Source organism: Hyperolius riggenbachi, chromosome 7 (genome assembly GCF_040937935.1).
Source record: "Hyperolius riggenbachi isolate aHypRig1 chromosome 7, aHypRig1.pri, whole genome shotgun sequence".
Classification (NCBI taxonomy): domain Eukaryota; kingdom Metazoa; phylum Chordata; class Amphibia; order Anura; family Hyperoliidae; genus Hyperolius; species Hyperolius riggenbachi.
In genome coordinates, this window is record NC_090652.1 from 315649806 (window position 1) to 315666805 (window position 17000).

Here is a 17000-nt window from a genome sequence, read left to right on the forward strand (position 1 = left end):
AGCCACCGGAGTCACACCTGGAACAAGCATGCAGCCAGCGGAGTCACACCTGGAACAAGCATGCAGCTAGTGGGGTCACACCTGGAACAAGCATGCAGCCAGTGTAGTCACACCTGGAACAAGCATGCAGCCAGTGGGGTCACACCTGGAACAAGCATGCAGCCAGTGGGGTCACACCTGGAACAAGCATGCAGCCAGCAGAGTCACACCTGGAACAAGCATGCAGCCAGCAGAGTCACACCTGGAACAAGCATGCAGCCAGCGGAGTCACACCTGGAACAAGCATGCAGCCAGTGGAGTCACACCTGGAACAAGCATGCAGCCAGTGGAGTTACACCTGGAACAAGCATGCAGCCAGCGGGGTCACACCTGGAACAAGCATGCAGCCAGCGGGGTCACACCTGGAACAAGCATGCAGCCAGCAGAGTCACACCTGGAACAAGCACGTAGGCAGCGGAGTCACACCTGGAACAAGCATGCAGCCAGCGGAGTCACACCTGGAACAAGCATGCAGCCAGCGGAGTCACACCTGGAACAAGCACGCAGCCAGCGGAGTCGCACCTGGAACAAGCATGCAGCCAGTGGAGTTACACCTGGAACAAGCATGCAGCCAGCGGAGTCACACCTGGAACAAGCATGCAGCCAGCAGAGTCACACCTGGAACAAGCATGCAGCCAGCGGAGTCACACCTGGAACAAGCATGCAGCCAGCGGAGTCACACCTGGAACAAGCACGCAGCCAGCGGAGTCGCACCTGGAACAAGCATGCAGCCAGTGGAGTTACACCTGGAACAAGCATGCAGCCAGCGGAGTCACACCTGGAACAAGCATGCAGCCAGTGGGGTCACACCTGGAACAAGCATGCAGCCAGTGGAGTCACACCTGGAACAAGCATGCAGCCAGCAGTCACCCCTGGAACAAGCATGCAGCCAGCAGAGTCACACCCGGAACAAGCATGCAGCCAGCAGAGTCACACCTGGAACAAGCATGCAGCCAGCAGTCACACCTGGAACAAGCATGCAGCCAGCAGAGTCACACCTGGAACAAGCATGCAGCCAGCAGTCACACCTGGAACAAGCATGCAGCCAGGGGAGTCACACCTGGAACAAGCATGCAGCCAGCGGAGTCACACCTGGAACAAGCATGCAGCCAGTGGGGTCACACCTGGGACAAGCATGCAGCCAGCGGATTCACACCTGGAGCAAGCATGCAGCCAGCAGAGTCACACCGGGAACAAGCATGCAGCCAGCGGGGTCACACCTGGAACAAGCATGCAGCCAGCAGAGTCACCCCTGGAACAAGCATGCAGCCAGCGGGGTCACACCTGGAACAAGCATGCAGCCAGCGGAGTCACACCTGGAACAAGCATGCAGCCAGCGGAGTCACACCTGGAACAAGCATGCAGCCAGCGGAGTCACACCTGGAACAAGCATGCAGCCAGCGGAGTCACACCTGGAACAAGCACGCAGCCAGCAGAGTCACACCTGGAACAAGCATGCAGCCACCGGAGTCACACCTGGAACAAGCATGCAGCCAGCGGAGTCACACCTGGAACAAGCATGCAGCTAGTGGGGTCACACCTGGAACAAGCATGCAGCCAGTGTAGTCACACCTGGAACAAGCATGCAGCCAGTGGGGTCACACCTGGAACAAGCATGCAGCCAGCGGAGTCACACCTGGAACAAGCATGCAGCCAGCAGAGTCACACCTGGAACAAGCATGCAGCCAGCAGAGTCACACCTGGAACAAGCATGCAGCCAGCGGAGTCACACCTGGAACAAGCATGCAGCCAGCGGAGTCACACCTGGAACAAGCATGCAGCCAGCGGAGTCACACCTGGAACAAGCATGCAGCCAGCGGAGTCACACCTGGAACAAGCATGCAGCCAGCAGAGTCACACCTGGAACAAGCATGCAGCCAGCAGAGTCACACCTGGAACAAGCACGCAGGCAGCGGAGTCACACCTGGAACAAGCATGCAGCCAGCGGAGTCACACCTGGAACAAGCATGCAGCCAGCGGAGTCACACCTGGAACAAGCACGCAGCCAGCGGAGTCGCACCTGGAACAAGCATGCAGCCAGCGGAGTCGCACCTGGAACAAGCATGCAGCCAGCGGAGTCACACCTGGAACAAGCATGCAGCCAGCTGAGTCACACCTGGAACAAGCATGCAGCCAGTGGAGTCACACCTGGAACAAGCATGCAGCCAGCGGAGTCACACCTGGAACAAGCATGCAGCCAGCGGAGTCACACCTGGAACAAGCACGCAGCCAGCGGAGTCGCACCTGGAACAAGCATGCAGCCAGTGGAGTTACACCTGGAACAAGCATGCAGCCAGCGGAGTCACACCTGGAACAAGCATGCAGCCAGTGGGGTCACACCTGGAACAAGCATGCAGCCAGTGTAGTCACACCTGGAACAAGCATGCAGCCAGCTGAGTCACACCTGGAACAAGCATGCAGCCAGCTGAGTCACACCTGGAACAAGCATGCAGCCAGCTGAGTCACACCTGGAACAAGCATGCAGCCAGCAGAGTCACACCTGGAACAAGCATGCAGCCAGCGGAGTCACACCTGGAACAAGCATGCAGCCAGCGGAGTCACACCTGGAACAAGCACGCAGCCAGCGGAGTCGCACCTGGAACAAGCATGCAGCCAGTGGGGTCACACCTGGAACTAACATGCAGCCAGCGGAGTCACACCTGGAACAAGCATGCAGCCAGCGGAGTCACACCTGGAACAAGCACGCAGCCAGCGGAGTCGCACCTGGAACAAGCATGCAGTCAGCGGAGTCACACCTGGAACAAGCATGCAGCCAGCAGAGTCACACCTGGAACAAGCATGCAGCCAGCGGAGTCACACCTGGAACAAGCATGCAGCCAGCGGAGTCACACCTGGAACAAGCACGCAGCCAGCGGAGTCACACCTGGAACAAGCATGCAGCCAGCGGAGTCACCCCTGGAACAAGCATGCAGCCAGCGGAGTCACACCTGGAACAAGCATGCAGCCTGCGGAGTCACATCTGGAACAAGCATGCAGCCAGCAGAGTCACACCTGGAACAAGCATGCAGCCAGCAGAGTCACACCTGGAACAAGCATGCAGCCAGCGGAGTCGCACCTGGAACAAGCACGCAGCCAGCGGAGTCACACCTGGAACAAGCATGCAGCCAGCAGTCACACCTAGAACAAGCATGCAGCCAGTGGGGTCACACCTGGAACAAGCATGCAGCCAGCGGAGTCACACCTGGAACAAGCACGCAGCCAGCGGAGACACACCTGGAACAACCACGCAGCCAGCGGAGTCACACCTGGAACAAGCATGCAGCCAGTGGAGTCACACCTGGAACAAGCATGCAGCCAGCGGAGTCACACCTGGAACAAGCACGCAGCCAGCGGAGTCACACCTGGCACAAGCACGCAGCCAGCGGAGTCGCACCTGGAACAAGCATGCAGCCAGCGGAGTCACACCTGGAAGAAGCATGCAGCCAGCGGAGTCACACCTGGAACAAGCATGCAGCCAGTGGGGTCACACCTGGAACAAGCATGCAGCCAGCGGAGTCACACCTGGAACTAACATGCAGCCAGAGGAGTCACACCTGGAAGAAGCATGCAGCCAGCAGAGTCCAACCTGGAAATCACTTGGCTTTTTTACAACCACACCAAATGGTTTACAAAAAGTATTTCAATGTTAATTCTAAACAACAGAATAAAGTATTATCAGTATTTAAATGAATTGCAATGAGAGATACGCTTAAAAAGCCCATGCTAGAGTTCCCCTTTAATCAGTATCCTTGTCTATTATTTGCTGTATAACACAGGGAATTCCCCAACATGAGGGAAGGCAGGGAGCCCCCAATATTCAGGAGTTTACCCCGGTCAGGGGGTTCGGCCTGTCAGTGGGGGGAGGCAGGGAGCCCCCCCGTATTCAGGGGTTTGCTCCGGGCAGGGGGTCTGGCCTGTCAGTGGGGGGAGGCAGGGAGTCCCCCATATTCAGGGGTTTACCCCGGTCAGGGGGTTCGGCCTGTCAGTGGGGGGAGGCAGGTAGCCCCCCATATTCAGGGGTTTGCTCTGGTCAGGGGGTCCGGCCTGCTGGTGGGAAGGCAGGGAGCCCCCAGTATTCAGGGGTTTACCCCGGTCAGGGGGTTCGGCCTGCTGGTGGGGAAGGCAGGTAGCCCCCCATATTCAGGGGTTTGCTCTGGTCAGGGGGTCCGGCCTGCTGGTGGGAAGGCAGGGAGCCCCCAGTATTCAGGGGTTTGCTCTGGTCAGGGGGTCCGGCCTGTCGGTGGGAAGGCAGGGAGCACCCAATATTCAGGGGTTTGCCCCGGTCAGGGGGTTCGGCCTGCTGGTGGGGAAGGCAGGTAGCCCCCCATATTCAGGGGTTTGCTCTGGTCAGGGGGTCCGGCCTGTCGGTGGGAAGGCAGGGAGTCCCCCATATTCAGGGGTTTGCTCCGGTTAGGGGATCCGGCCTGTCAGTGGGGGGAGGCAGGGAACCCCCATATTCAGGGGTTTGCTCTGGGCAGGGGGTCCGGCCTGTCGGTGGGAAGGCAGGGAGTCCCCCATATTCAGGGGTTTGCTCCGGTTAGGGGGTCTGGCCTGTCAGTGGGGGGAGGCAGGGAGCCCCCATATTCAGGGGTTTGCTCCGGTCAGGGGTCCGGCCTGTCAGTGGGAAGGCAGGGAGTCCCCCATATTCAGGGGTTTGCTCCGGTTAGGGGGTCTGGCCTGTCAGTGGGGGGAGGCAGGGAGCCCCCAGTATTCAGGGGTTTGCTCCGGTCAGGGGGTCCGGCCTGTCAGTGGGAAGGCAGGGAGTCCCCCATATTCAGGGGTTTGTCCCGGTCAGGGGGTCCGGCCTGTTAGTGGGGGGAGGCAGGGAGCCCCCAGTATTCAGGGGTTTGCTCCGGTCAGGGGGTCTGGCCTGTCGGTGGGAAGGCAGGGAGCCCCCAGTATTCAGGGGTTTGCTCCGGTCAGGGGGTCCGGCCTGTCAGTGGGAAGGCAGGGAGTCCCCCATATTCAGGGGTTTGTCCCGGTCAGGGGGTCCGGCCTGTTAGTGGGGGGAGGCAGGGAGCCCCCAGTATTCAGGGGTTTGCTCCGGTCAGGGGGTCTGGCCTGTCGGTGGGAAGGCAGGGAGCCCCCAGTATTCAGGGGTTTGCTCCGGTCAGGGGGTCCGGCCTGTCGGTGGGGGGAGGCAGGGAGTCCTCCATATTCAGGGGTTTGCTCTGGTCAGGGGGTCCGGCCTGTCAGTGGGGGGAGGCAGGGAGTCCCCTATATTCAGGGGTTTGCCCCGGTCAGGGGGTCTGGCCTGTCGGTGGGAAGCAGGGAACCCCCAATATTCAGGGATTTGCTCCGGTCAGGGGGTCCGGCCTGTCAGTGGGGGGAGGCAGGGAACCCCCAGAATTCAGGGGTTTGCTCCGGTCAGGGGGTCCGGTCTGCTGTGGGAAGTGACTGGGGAATTTTACCCTCTTGCAGAGGAAATTGTGCTGTTTATGTAGAGCTGTCAGGAAGCTTGTACTGAATGGAGAGCGATAACTCCCAGCTGTTACTATAGACAGCACTGGTCTCATACAATGACCCCCCTGGACCCCAGAACTCCGGGGGAACCTGCGCCGCCGGCTATATATAGAACTCTGGCACACACACCAGGCTGGAAGTAAATAAAATTAGCAGAAAACATGGAAAAGAGATTAAAGTACAAACAGCTTGAAAGCAGCTGCTGGCGGAGGGGGAACCAGGCGGAGCGGTCGGGGGGAATATTTCCTGCCAGAGGCATGATACTGTGCAGAGGCAGATCAGCAGCCTCACCGGCAAATAGCTCCTTTATTCTGGGTGAGAGTTTGAAAACAAACTACATTTTTACACTTCACTTGACTTCAGTCAAGCAATGGGGAGGCAGGGGCTGCTGCGACTGCAGAGGGCCCATGGGAGGCCGCCTGAGGAGAGAAGGGCCCACGAGGAAGTTAGGGGAGGTCTCAGGATTGGATAGCCAGGAGAGGATGGCTCAGGAGATGGAGGCACAGATAAATCTGATTAACTGTTTTTGGTTCCGCCCCTTTTCTGAATTTAGACCCCAGTCTCACAATGACTGACTGTAGCGGGTTTGAGGCATCTGATATTAATTGTGTAGGAATGGAAGCAATTTAAATATTTCCCTTGAAAAGCAATTGGTAAATTCTGGTTGGCTGTTGTAGGCTCCACCCACTTTCCTGAATATTAATCCCAGTCACCCAGTGTGCCAAGTTCTAGAAACCTGCCATTACCAGTATGAGAATGGCTGTAGTAATTTACCAGCCTATGCTGGTCCGATCTGTGCTGCGTGGGCTCTCCAGCCCACCGCACAGATCGCTTTGAAGCCAGGGCGATCAGACTTCCCCCCTTTTTTCCCCACTAGGGGGATGTCCTGCCGGGGGGGTCTGATCGCCGCCGGCCATCTGCGTTATGCAGGGGGGGGGGCTCCTCAAAGCCCCCCTCTGCAGCCATTTCCGCCCTCTGCCTCCTTACCTCCCTCCCTACCTCTCTCCGTAATGCGCAGGACGGAGTTCCGTCCTGCGCATTGAAGGATAGGCTTCCGCCTATCAGATGCCGGCGATCCCCGGCCAATCAGAGGCCGGGGATCGCCGATCTGCCTTACGGTGTTGCTGCGCAGCAGCACCATATGATGTAAACAGCGGGGATTTCTTCCCCGCGTGTTTACATTTTGCCGGCGAGCCGCGATCGGCGGCTCTCCGGCTGTTCACGGAGACACCCTCTGTGAACTGGCATAGAAAGGCCGCTCGCGGCCGTTTCCATGGTAACCCACTTAAGACCTGCTGACGCCTATAGACGTTAGCTGGTCGTTAAGTGGTTTTTAAATGTTCAGATTTATAATTTTGGTTGTTTTTGGCTCCGCTCACTTTTTGCAACCTTGACACATATTCAGCCAATGTGGAATATGGCAGAGTTATATAAATCTATATATATAAAATCGGATGTATGTAAGTACTGCATGTGTGTATGTGCCGCGATCATTCGAAAACGACTTGACCGATTTGAACGAAACTTGGTATACAGATCCCTTACTACCTGGGATGATATGTTCTGGGGCTCTCGCGTCCCCCCTGCACACGTGGGCGGAGCTACAAACAGCCAATCAGATTTCACCCATTCATTTCAATGGAAAAAATGTAAAAGGCTGCCATTCTCACAGAAATCAAGCCAGAGTCCACACTTGGCAAAGTTGATCACTTGGTGACCGAGATTACAAATCTAGGAAAAGTGGGCGGAGCATAAAACAGCCAATCAAATTTCAGCTATTCATTTTCAATGGCAAAATGTAAACTGCAGCCATTCTTACACTGTTAATCGCAGGGTTTTCCAAACTTGCCACACTTGGTCACTGGGTGACGGGGATTAATATTCAGAAGTGGGTGGAGCCTACAACAGCCAATCAAAATTCACCTGTTGATTTTCAAGGGGAATATTGAAACAGCTGCCCTTCTTACACTGTTAATAGCAGAGGCCTCAAACCTGCTACAGTCGGTCATTAAGTGACTGGGGTTTAAATTCTCTAAAGGGGCGGCCAATCAGATTTCTTTGCTGGATAAACTGCTTCCATTCACACAATTTTGATGCAAGGAACCTGAAAGCTCACAAACTTGGACATTGAGTGACTGTGTGTCAAGTTTACAAAAAGTGGGTGGAGTCAAAACAAATTTCCCTGGGAAAATGTAAACTGCAGCCCTTCTTCACTGTTAATGGCAGGGTTCTCACACTTTGCACAGCTGGTTACTGGATGACTGGGATTAATATTCAGAAAAGTGGGTGGAGCCTAAAAAAGCCAATCAAAATTCACCTTTTGATTTTCAAGGGGAATCTTAAAATTGCTGCCATTCTTGCACTGTTAATGGCCCAAGCCTCAAAGCTGGTACAGTTGGTCATTGGGTCACTGAGGTTCAAATTCACAAAAGGGGCAAAGCCACAAACAGCCAATCAGATTTGTTTAATTTCACTGGAAAAATGTGAGTGTGGTGAAGACATTAGAGTGTAAGCTCCTTTGGTGCAGGGAATGGTGAATTGCTGAAATGTAATTGGCTGGTTTGTGCTCTGCCCAGTTTGGGGACTCTGGCTTTATTACTGACTGCAGTTTACATTTATATAGCTCTGACATATACCACAGCACAGTACAGAGATCACTGATCCATTCCCATCAGTCTCTGCACCAGAGGAGTTTACACTCTAATATCCTCACCACAGTCACACACTATTATTATTATACATTTATATAGCTCTGACATATACCACAGCGCTGTACAGAGATCACTGATCCATTCCCATCAGTCTTTGCACCAGAGGAGCTTACACTCTAATGCCCTCATCACAGTCACACACTATTATTATACATTTATATAGCTCCGACATATTCCACAGTGGTGTACAGAGATCACTGATCCATTCCTATTAGTCTCTGCACCAGAGGAGCTTACACTCTAATGTCCTCACCACAGTCACACACTATTATTATACATTTATATAGCTCTGACATATTCCACAGTGGTGTACAGAGATCACTGATCCATTCCTATTAGTCTCTGCACCAGAGGAGCTTACACTCTAATGTTTAGCTCTGACATATCCCATATAATGTGGGCCGGGCCTGGTAACCCCTCCCTGGGACAGTTGCACGTGGTTAGGAGATAGCAATCAGCCAGCGGGCACATACGCTCACCTGACATTATCATGTTTCTGGATGTAGATCTTATGGAACATCATGTCTTCCTGTTTGGCATTGATGTCAGCTTTCATCTCCATGGCAACATGTCGGGGCAGCACAGAAAGCAGCAGCCGCTCCTGGAGGGGCAAATACAGGATCAGGAGAAATATTCTGGATCTGATGTACATTCAAGGTTGGAAATATCATTGATTTATAAATAATCTCTGCCATCATTATTAAGTAATGGGGATGGGGGGGAGGTTTGAGAGTTCTGTACCTTTTAGGTAGATATGTGTGCCTGTTTCCAAAACTCCTTCAGATCATCACAGTGGGAGTGTCTTTTAATGACCTCACATAGAATAGCATAAGATATGTTTGAACCACTTTTCAGACAACGGTGGGATCAAAATGATAACTATAGCAGGTGATAACAGGCAGAGATGGATTGAGGTGAAGTGAGGCCCTGGGCAAGATAGCAGCTTTTGCCCACTGCTGATAGCTACCTGGCTTTTTTTAATAAGATTTGGTGGGGGATAGCATCAACCAGGCCCCTGGTCTCTCCCCAGGCCCTAGGCAACTGCCTAGGTTGCCTTGTGGAAGATCCAGCTCTGGTAACAGGCGTTACAGAGAAGGCCCGTTTCCTAAAAGAGGGTATTTGCAAGATTTACCTCACAGAAACGAGATCACGCCAATTATTTAGTATTTCAGGACAGGAAGGTAATCAGCAGATCTTTCCATCCCTGACAAGCCCCGAGTACTTTCAGAGCTGCAGGTTTAAATACAGAACATCTTCATACAGTATATTCCAGGTTGCAGACAGCCGCTAGCATCCTATGGACCCTCCCTACCGACAACTCATAACAGAAGAAGGGGTGGGGCTACATCTCAGTGACACGCCTCTTTCAGTGACAGGTGATTGGAGTGAAGGCCAGCCTATTGTGTGTGAGGAGGGGTGGAGCTTTCTTGTCTCGGGTTACATGCCTCTTGTTCATTCTGTGTTTGGATTGGTACAATGCAAGGATTTGTACCTGTTGCTGGTTCTCTCTCTGGGAATGGAGTCGCGCCTGGATGCACTCGCGGGTCTCCTGGAAGGCCTGTCGCTGCGACACCTCGGCAGGGTAATGGGTGCAGATCCCTACAATGTTGGTACAGACGAAGATCAGGACATTCGATACCACCTGCCAAGAAAATCAAGCGGAGGACAGTCAGAGGAAGAGTACCGAAAACGGGTCACTCTGAGGACATTTATTTAAAGTGGACCTGAACTCTTGCACAGGACAGAAGGAAAACACAGAGAAATGCACCCTGTATGTATTTAGAGAGTTTAGCCTGTCTAATTCCCCCCTCAGCTGTGACTAATCACCACTGTAATTTGATCTCTCAGCTGTCAGAATCTTCTCTACCACGGCAGCTCATTGGTAACCACAAAATGTCTGCTCCCATGAAAGCAGGAAGTAGACCTACTGCAGAGTTATTGCAGGATTTGTATCGGCTGTAACAAAGAAATGTTTTTCTTTAAAGGTTATTATGCTGTTGCTTATCTTTTAGAGCAGAGAGGAAGTTCTGAGTTCAGGTCCGCTTTAATATGTACATTTTATTAACATGATAGAGCAATACTGCGGCAAGTAGCCATAGCCAATGACAGGCTAATTCCAGCCTGCATGTAAATGTAATGCAAATGATATGCAGCTTGGAAATGGGCACTTCCTATAATCAAATGCACTTCTTCCTGCTGACTGTCATTGACCCAGTGTCAATCTGAATACAATTTGCATGAAATTTGCATGCAATACATAATTGTTAGCTTCTTGGTGCTTGTCCATGGTTACAGGAAGGAGATATCGTACTGATCGGCTAACTGGCACAGGAAGGGTATTTTATAAAGGTGCCCAGTGACCCCGATATACTTATTCCCCCTCTTGGGCAGCGTTATGCGTTCCGCGTTTTCCCACATGTCCGATTCTACATTTTGAGATTTATTTTTTGTTTTTATTTCAGAATTTGCATCATTTGCAAAATGCTCAGGAAAAAAAAAATTGCAAAATGCCCAGGGAAAAAAAATTGGCATTTCAAGTTAAAGCAATTAACACATTTTCTAAACTCTCTGTACACTCTTCATGGGAAACGTAACGCTTCACGGGAAATCTGGAGAATGAGCTTATTTTGGGGTATGGACTTTCCAGAAATTCCCACCCAATTACGTGCACAGAACGGGAGCCCCTTGTTACTTATTTTCAACATCTAAATTAATCCTGTGATTGGCAGCAGCAAGGTTGAAACTGCCATGTGACAACCCACTAGGAACACTAAGGAATGTCTGTGCTTTCCATAAAATAAATAAATTACATATAATATAGTGTGCCAGTTTGCGGGAGGAGAGACTCTGGGTAAGTGATAGAGGTGTGGGTACTTATCCGTTAGCCGGGCGCATCTGGCAGGTGGCGCTAATTACTATTCCCCCTCCAGGCCGCCATGGATATTAGGGAAAGCTGTAACTCTGGTGGAATTTTGTCGCCACCTAGAGGATGCGCCCGGCTTACGGATAAGTACCGAGGTGTGTTTATATGTCCCTTCTCTCCTCTGCTCTGTCCATTTAACTCACTTGAGGATTTTGTTTCTTCCTTGGCGCAGGTGCTCAGCTTAGCAAGTGAATTTACACAAAGGAATTTGTGGTTTCCCCTGAGAGGACTATTCAGCTGGGTGATAAAAGAGCAATCAGCCCAGCATTGAGCAGCCTGATATAAGTTTGTTGTGTCACATGACCCTCTTCCTATTGAAAAAACACAAATTGGATTCAAAATGGCCGACTTAAAAATGGCCGCCATGGTCACCAACCATCTTGAAAAGTTTCCCACCTCACATATACTAATGTCCCACAAACAGGAAGTTAATATCACCAACCATTCCCATTTTATTAAAGGGGAACTGAAGAGAGAGGTATATGGAGGCTGCCATGTTTATTTCCTTTTAAGCAATACCAGTTGCCTGGCAGCCCTGCTGATCCTCTGCCTCCCTGAACAAGCATGCAGCAGATCAGGTGTTTCAGACTTTAAAGTCAGATCTGACAAGACTAGCTGCATGCTTGTTTCTGGTGTTATTCAAATACTACTGCAGAGAAATAGACCAGCAGGGCTGCCAGGCAACTGGTATTGATTAAAAGGAAATACATATGGCAGCCTCCATATACCTCTTACTTCAGTTCCCCTTTAAGGTGTATCCATATACAGTGGGTTGCAAAAGTTTTCGGCCCCCTTGAAGTTTTCCACATTTTGTCACATTACTGCCAGAAACATGCATTAATGTTATTGGAATTCTACGTGAAAGACCAATACAAAGTGGTGTACACGTGAGAAGTGGAACAAAAATCATACATCATTCCAAACATTTTTTACAAATAAATAACTGCAAAGTGGGGTGTGCGTAATTATTCGGCCCCCTGAGTCAATACTTTGTAGAACCACCTTTTGCTGCAATTACAGCTGCCAGTCTTTTAGGGTATGTCTCTACCAGCTTTGCTCATCTAGAGACTGAAATCCTTGCCCATTCTTCTTTGCAAAACAACTCCAGCTCAGTAAAATTAGAAGACAGCGTTTGTGAACAGCAGTTTTCAGATCTTGCCACAGATTCTCGATTGGATTTAGATCTGGACTTTGGCTGGGCCATTCTAACACATGGATATGTTTTGTTTTAACCACCTGAGCGGTCTGGACGAGCTGAGCTCGTCCAACACCGCCGGAGGTCGCCGCTCAGGCCCTGCTGGGCTGATTTTAATCAAATAAAAAGCAGCACACGCAGCCGGCACTTTGCCAGCCGCGTGTGCTGCCTGATCGCCGCCGCTCTGCGGCGATTCGCCGCGAGCAGCGGCGAAAGAGGGCCCCCCTAGCCGCCTGAGCCCTGCGCAGCCGGAACAAAAAGTTCCGGCCAGCGCTAAGGGCTGGATCGGAGGCGGCTGACGTCAGGACGTCGGCTGACGTCGATGACGTCACTCCGCTCGTCGCTATGGCGACGATATAAGCAAAACAAGGAAGGCCGCTCATTGCGGCCTTCCTTGTTTATTCTGGGCGCCGGAGGCGATCGGAAGATCGCCTCCGGAGCGCCCTCTAGTGGGCTTTCATGCAGCCAACTTTCAGTTGGCTGCATGAAATAGTTTTTTTTTTATTTGAAAAAAACCCTCCCGCAGCCACCCTGGCGATTTAATCAGAACGCCAGGGTGGTTAAACCATTCCATTGTTGCCCTGGCTTTATGTTTAGAGTCATTGTCCTGCTGGAAGGTGAACCTCCGCCCCAGTCTCAAGTCTTTTGCAGTCTCCAAGAGGTTTTCTTCCAAGTTTGCCCTATATTTGGCTCCATCCATCTTCCCATCAACTCTGACCAGCTTCCCTGTCCCTGCTGAAGAGATGCACCCCCCGAGCATGATGCTGCCACCACCATATTTGACAGTGGGGATGGTGTGTTCAGAGTGATGTGCAGTGTTAGTTTTCCGTCACACATAGGGCTCGATTTATACTACGGTGCTAACTCTAGCACTGGCCCTTAGCACGTCTAAACTCAGTTTAAATGTGAGGAGTAGTGATTGTGCGCAAAGTACCGCGCGCAAAGTTTTGCGCGCGCACTGCATAGAGCGCAGGGCGCTCCGCGCGAAGTGCCCACTAAAGCCTATGGGACTTAGCGCGCGATCTGATTGAGAAAACCGGTGCTAACCTACTTAGCACCCTGGTTAGCACGTCTAAAGACTTTAGACGTGCTAAGTAGGTTAGCACCGCATAGTAAATCAAGCCCATAGCGTTTTGCATTTTGGCCCAAAAGTTCCATTTTAGTCTCATCTGACCAGAGCACCTTCTTCCACATGTTTGATGTGTCCCCCACATGGCTTGTGGCAAACTGCAAACGGGCCTTCTTATGCTTTCTGTTAACAATGGCTTTCTTCTTGCCACTCTTCCATAAAGGCCAACTTTGTACAGTGCAAGACTAATAGTTGTCCTATGGACAGAGCAGGGGCGTAGCAATAGGGGTTGCAGAGGTAGTGACCGTATCGGGGCCCGTGGGCCAGATGGGCCCCCGAAGTGTCCTCTCTCAACTACAGTATTAGCTCTCTTTTGGTCCTGTGCTCATAATAATCACTTCTATAGATACTTTGAACAGTGGTAATCATTAACAAACTGTTTCCCATCCTCTTCTTGTACCTCTGACACTGTAGTTGCCATTGGCAGGTTTTATCAATTGTTATGTATAGAGCGCTTGGGGGGCCCCATTGTAAAACTTGCATCGGGGCCCACAGCTCCTTAGCTACGCCACTGGGACAGAGTCTCCCACCTGAGCTGTAGATCTCTGCAGCTCATCCAGAGTCACCATGGGCCTCTTGACTGCATTTCTGATCAGTGCTCTCCTTGTTTGGCCTGTGAGTTTAGGTGGATGGCCTTGTCTTGGTAGGTTTACAGTTGTGCCATACTCCTTCCATTTCTGAACGATCGCTTGAACAGTGCTCCGTGGGGTGTTTAAGGCTTTGGAAATCTTTTTGTAGCCTAAGCCTGCTTTAAATTTCTCAATAACTTGATCCCTGACCTGTCTGGTGTGTTCTTTGGACTTCATGGTGTTGTTGCTCCCAATATTCTCTTAGACAACCTCTGAGGCCGTCACAGTGCAGCTGTATTTTTACTGACATTAGATTACACACAGGTGCACTCTATTTAGTCATTAGCACTCATCAGGCAATGTCTATAGGCAACTGACTGCAATCAAATCAAAGGGGGCTGAATAATTGTGCACACACCTCTTTGCAGTTATTGATTTGTAAAAAATGTTTGGAATAATGTATGATTTCCGTTCCACTTCTCACGTGTACACCACTTTGTATTGGTCTTTCACGTGGAATCCCAATAAAATTGATGCATGTTTGTATCAGTAATGTGACAAAATGTGGAAAACTTTAAGGGGGCTGAATACTTTTGCAACCCACTGTTAATGGCCCACCCTTACACAAGCTGTGGGCCAGGCTGCAAAGGTATTGGGATTTATGCTGTTGAAGGACTGTGGTATTTGAGTTGTTTGGTTCAGGACAAGCACTAGGCTCATACTGTATAGAGAGGATGTTACATGTTTTTCTGTAAATAAATATCCTGCACAGCACAAATTAACACCACAAAGTCTGTCTTTCCATGCTTGCTCTATGCCTGTTCCAGAAGGCGAAAGCACCTGCTACCTGCCCACATGTTACAATAAATATATAAATGCAGCATTTGTTTTAGCAATGCCAATATTGTATTCAAATTAGGAATGATCGCTGGTAGAGAAGGGGAACCCTGTTACTTGCTCATGTGTCTAGAGGGAAGTTAATACTCGGTGCACACAGATGAGTGCGACCAGGCCCAAGCTCTGTCGGTTATTTTATGGCTTTGATGTGTGGCACTCATGCAGACATCAAACTGACAAACATTGATTCAATAACACCTTTAATGACTAATTGTGCATCGTTTATTCCAAGGTTTCTAAGTGTTACTTTTCTTCTTCAGGCATTATACAGAATTGGATCAGAACTGTACAGAAATCATATATAATGGTCCTGATCCAGTTCTGTATAATGCTGGAAGAAGGAAAAGTAACGTTTGGAAAGCTTGTAATTAAAGAGACACTGAAGTGAAAAAAATATATGATATAATGAATTGGTTGTGTAGTACGGATAATTACTAGAACATTAGAAGCAAAGAAAATATTCTCATTTTTATTTGTAGTTGTATAGTTTTTTATTTTTTTTTTTATAACATTGCATCATTCTCTAATATTTGCAGTTTACACACTACTCCGCATTCTAAATTATTTTACAGAGCTGCCCAGTTAACTTTTGACCTGTCCTCTGCAGAAGAAAAAACAATGCAATGACAGTTGAGATTAGAGTTGGGCCGAACGGTTCGCCGGCGAACGTGGTTCGCGCGAACTTAGGTGGTTCGCGTGCGGGTGTCGCACGCGAACGTTTTGCGGCAAAAGTTCGCAAAAAATCGGTTCGCCCCATAATGCACCTGAGGGTCAACTTTGACCCTCTACATCACAGTCAGCAGGCCCAGTGTAGCCAATTAGGCTACACTAGCCCCTGGAGCCCCACCCCCCCTTATATAAGGCAGGCAGCGGCGGCCGTTATGGCCACTCGTGTGCCTGCATTAGTGAGAGTAGGGCGAGCTGCTGCAGTCTCTCATAGGGAAAGATTAGTTAGGCTTAACTTCTTCCTGGCTGCATACCTGTTCTGTTCAGTGAGCCCTCAGCCCACTGCATACCTGTACTGTGATCCTGCCACTGCATACCTGTTCAGTGATCCTGCCACTGCATACCTGTTCAGTGATCCTGCCACTGCATACCTGTTCAGTGATCCTGCCACTGCATACCTATTCTGTTCAGTGAGCCCTCAGCCCACTGCATACCTGTACTGTGATCCTGCCACTGCATACCTGTTCAGTGATCCTGCCACTGCATACCTGTTCATTGATCCTGCCACTGCATACCTGTTCAGTGATCCTGCCAGTGCATACCTGTTCATTGATCCTGCCACTACATACCTGTTCAGTGATCCTGCCACTGCATACCTGTTCATTGATCCTGCCACTGCATACCTGTTCAGTGATCCTGCCACTGCATACCTGTTCAGTGATCCTGCCACTGCATACCTGTTCAGTGATCCTGCCACTGCATACCTGTTCAGTGATCCTGCCACTGCATACCTGTTCATTGATCCTGCCACTGCATACCTGTTCATTGATCCTGCCACTGCATACCTGTTCATTGATCCTGCCACTACATACCTGTTCATTGATCCTGCCACTGCATACCTGTTCAGTGATCCTGCCACTGCATACCTGTTCAGTGATCCTGCCACTGCATACCTGTTCAGTGATCCTGCCACTGCATACCTGTTCAGTGATCCTGCCACTGCATACCTGTTCAGTGATCCTGCCACTGCATACCTGTTCAGTGATCCTGCCACTGCATACCTGTTCAGTGATCCTGCCACTGCATACCTGTTCAGTGATCCTGCCACTGCATACCTGTTCAGTGATCCTGCCACTGCATACCTGTTCATTGATCCTGCCACTGCATACCTGTTCAGTGATCCTGCCAGTGCATACCTGTTCATTGATCCTGCCACTGCATACCTGTTCAGTGATCCTGCCACTGCATACCTGTTCAGTGATCCTGCCACTGCATACCTGTTCAGTGAACCCGCCACTGCATACCTGTTCAGTGAACCCGCCACTGCATACCTGTTCTGTTCAGTGAACAGTTTGGTGTGTCAGTGTGAAGCAGTACCTTAATTACACTACCTGATTGATGTATACAC

The 17000-nt window shown here is 50.7% G+C and overlaps 1 protein-coding gene across 1 annotated transcript in view; it reads right to left on the reverse strand.

Moving 5' to 3' along the window:
• The window catches only part of ADCY5 (adenylate cyclase 5), a 210094-nt gene that overhangs the window by 78054 nt on the left and 115040 nt on the right, over positions 1–17000 (reverse strand). Inside the window, exons 2-3 of the mRNA XM_068246219.1 lie at positions 9706–9855; positions 8693–8814 (exon numbers count right to left, since the gene is read on the reverse strand). Of these exons, the coding sequence (XP_068102320.1) occupies positions 8693–8814; positions 9706–9855 (272 nt within the window). The remainder of the gene's footprint in view (positions 1–8692; positions 8815–9705; positions 9856–17000) is intronic.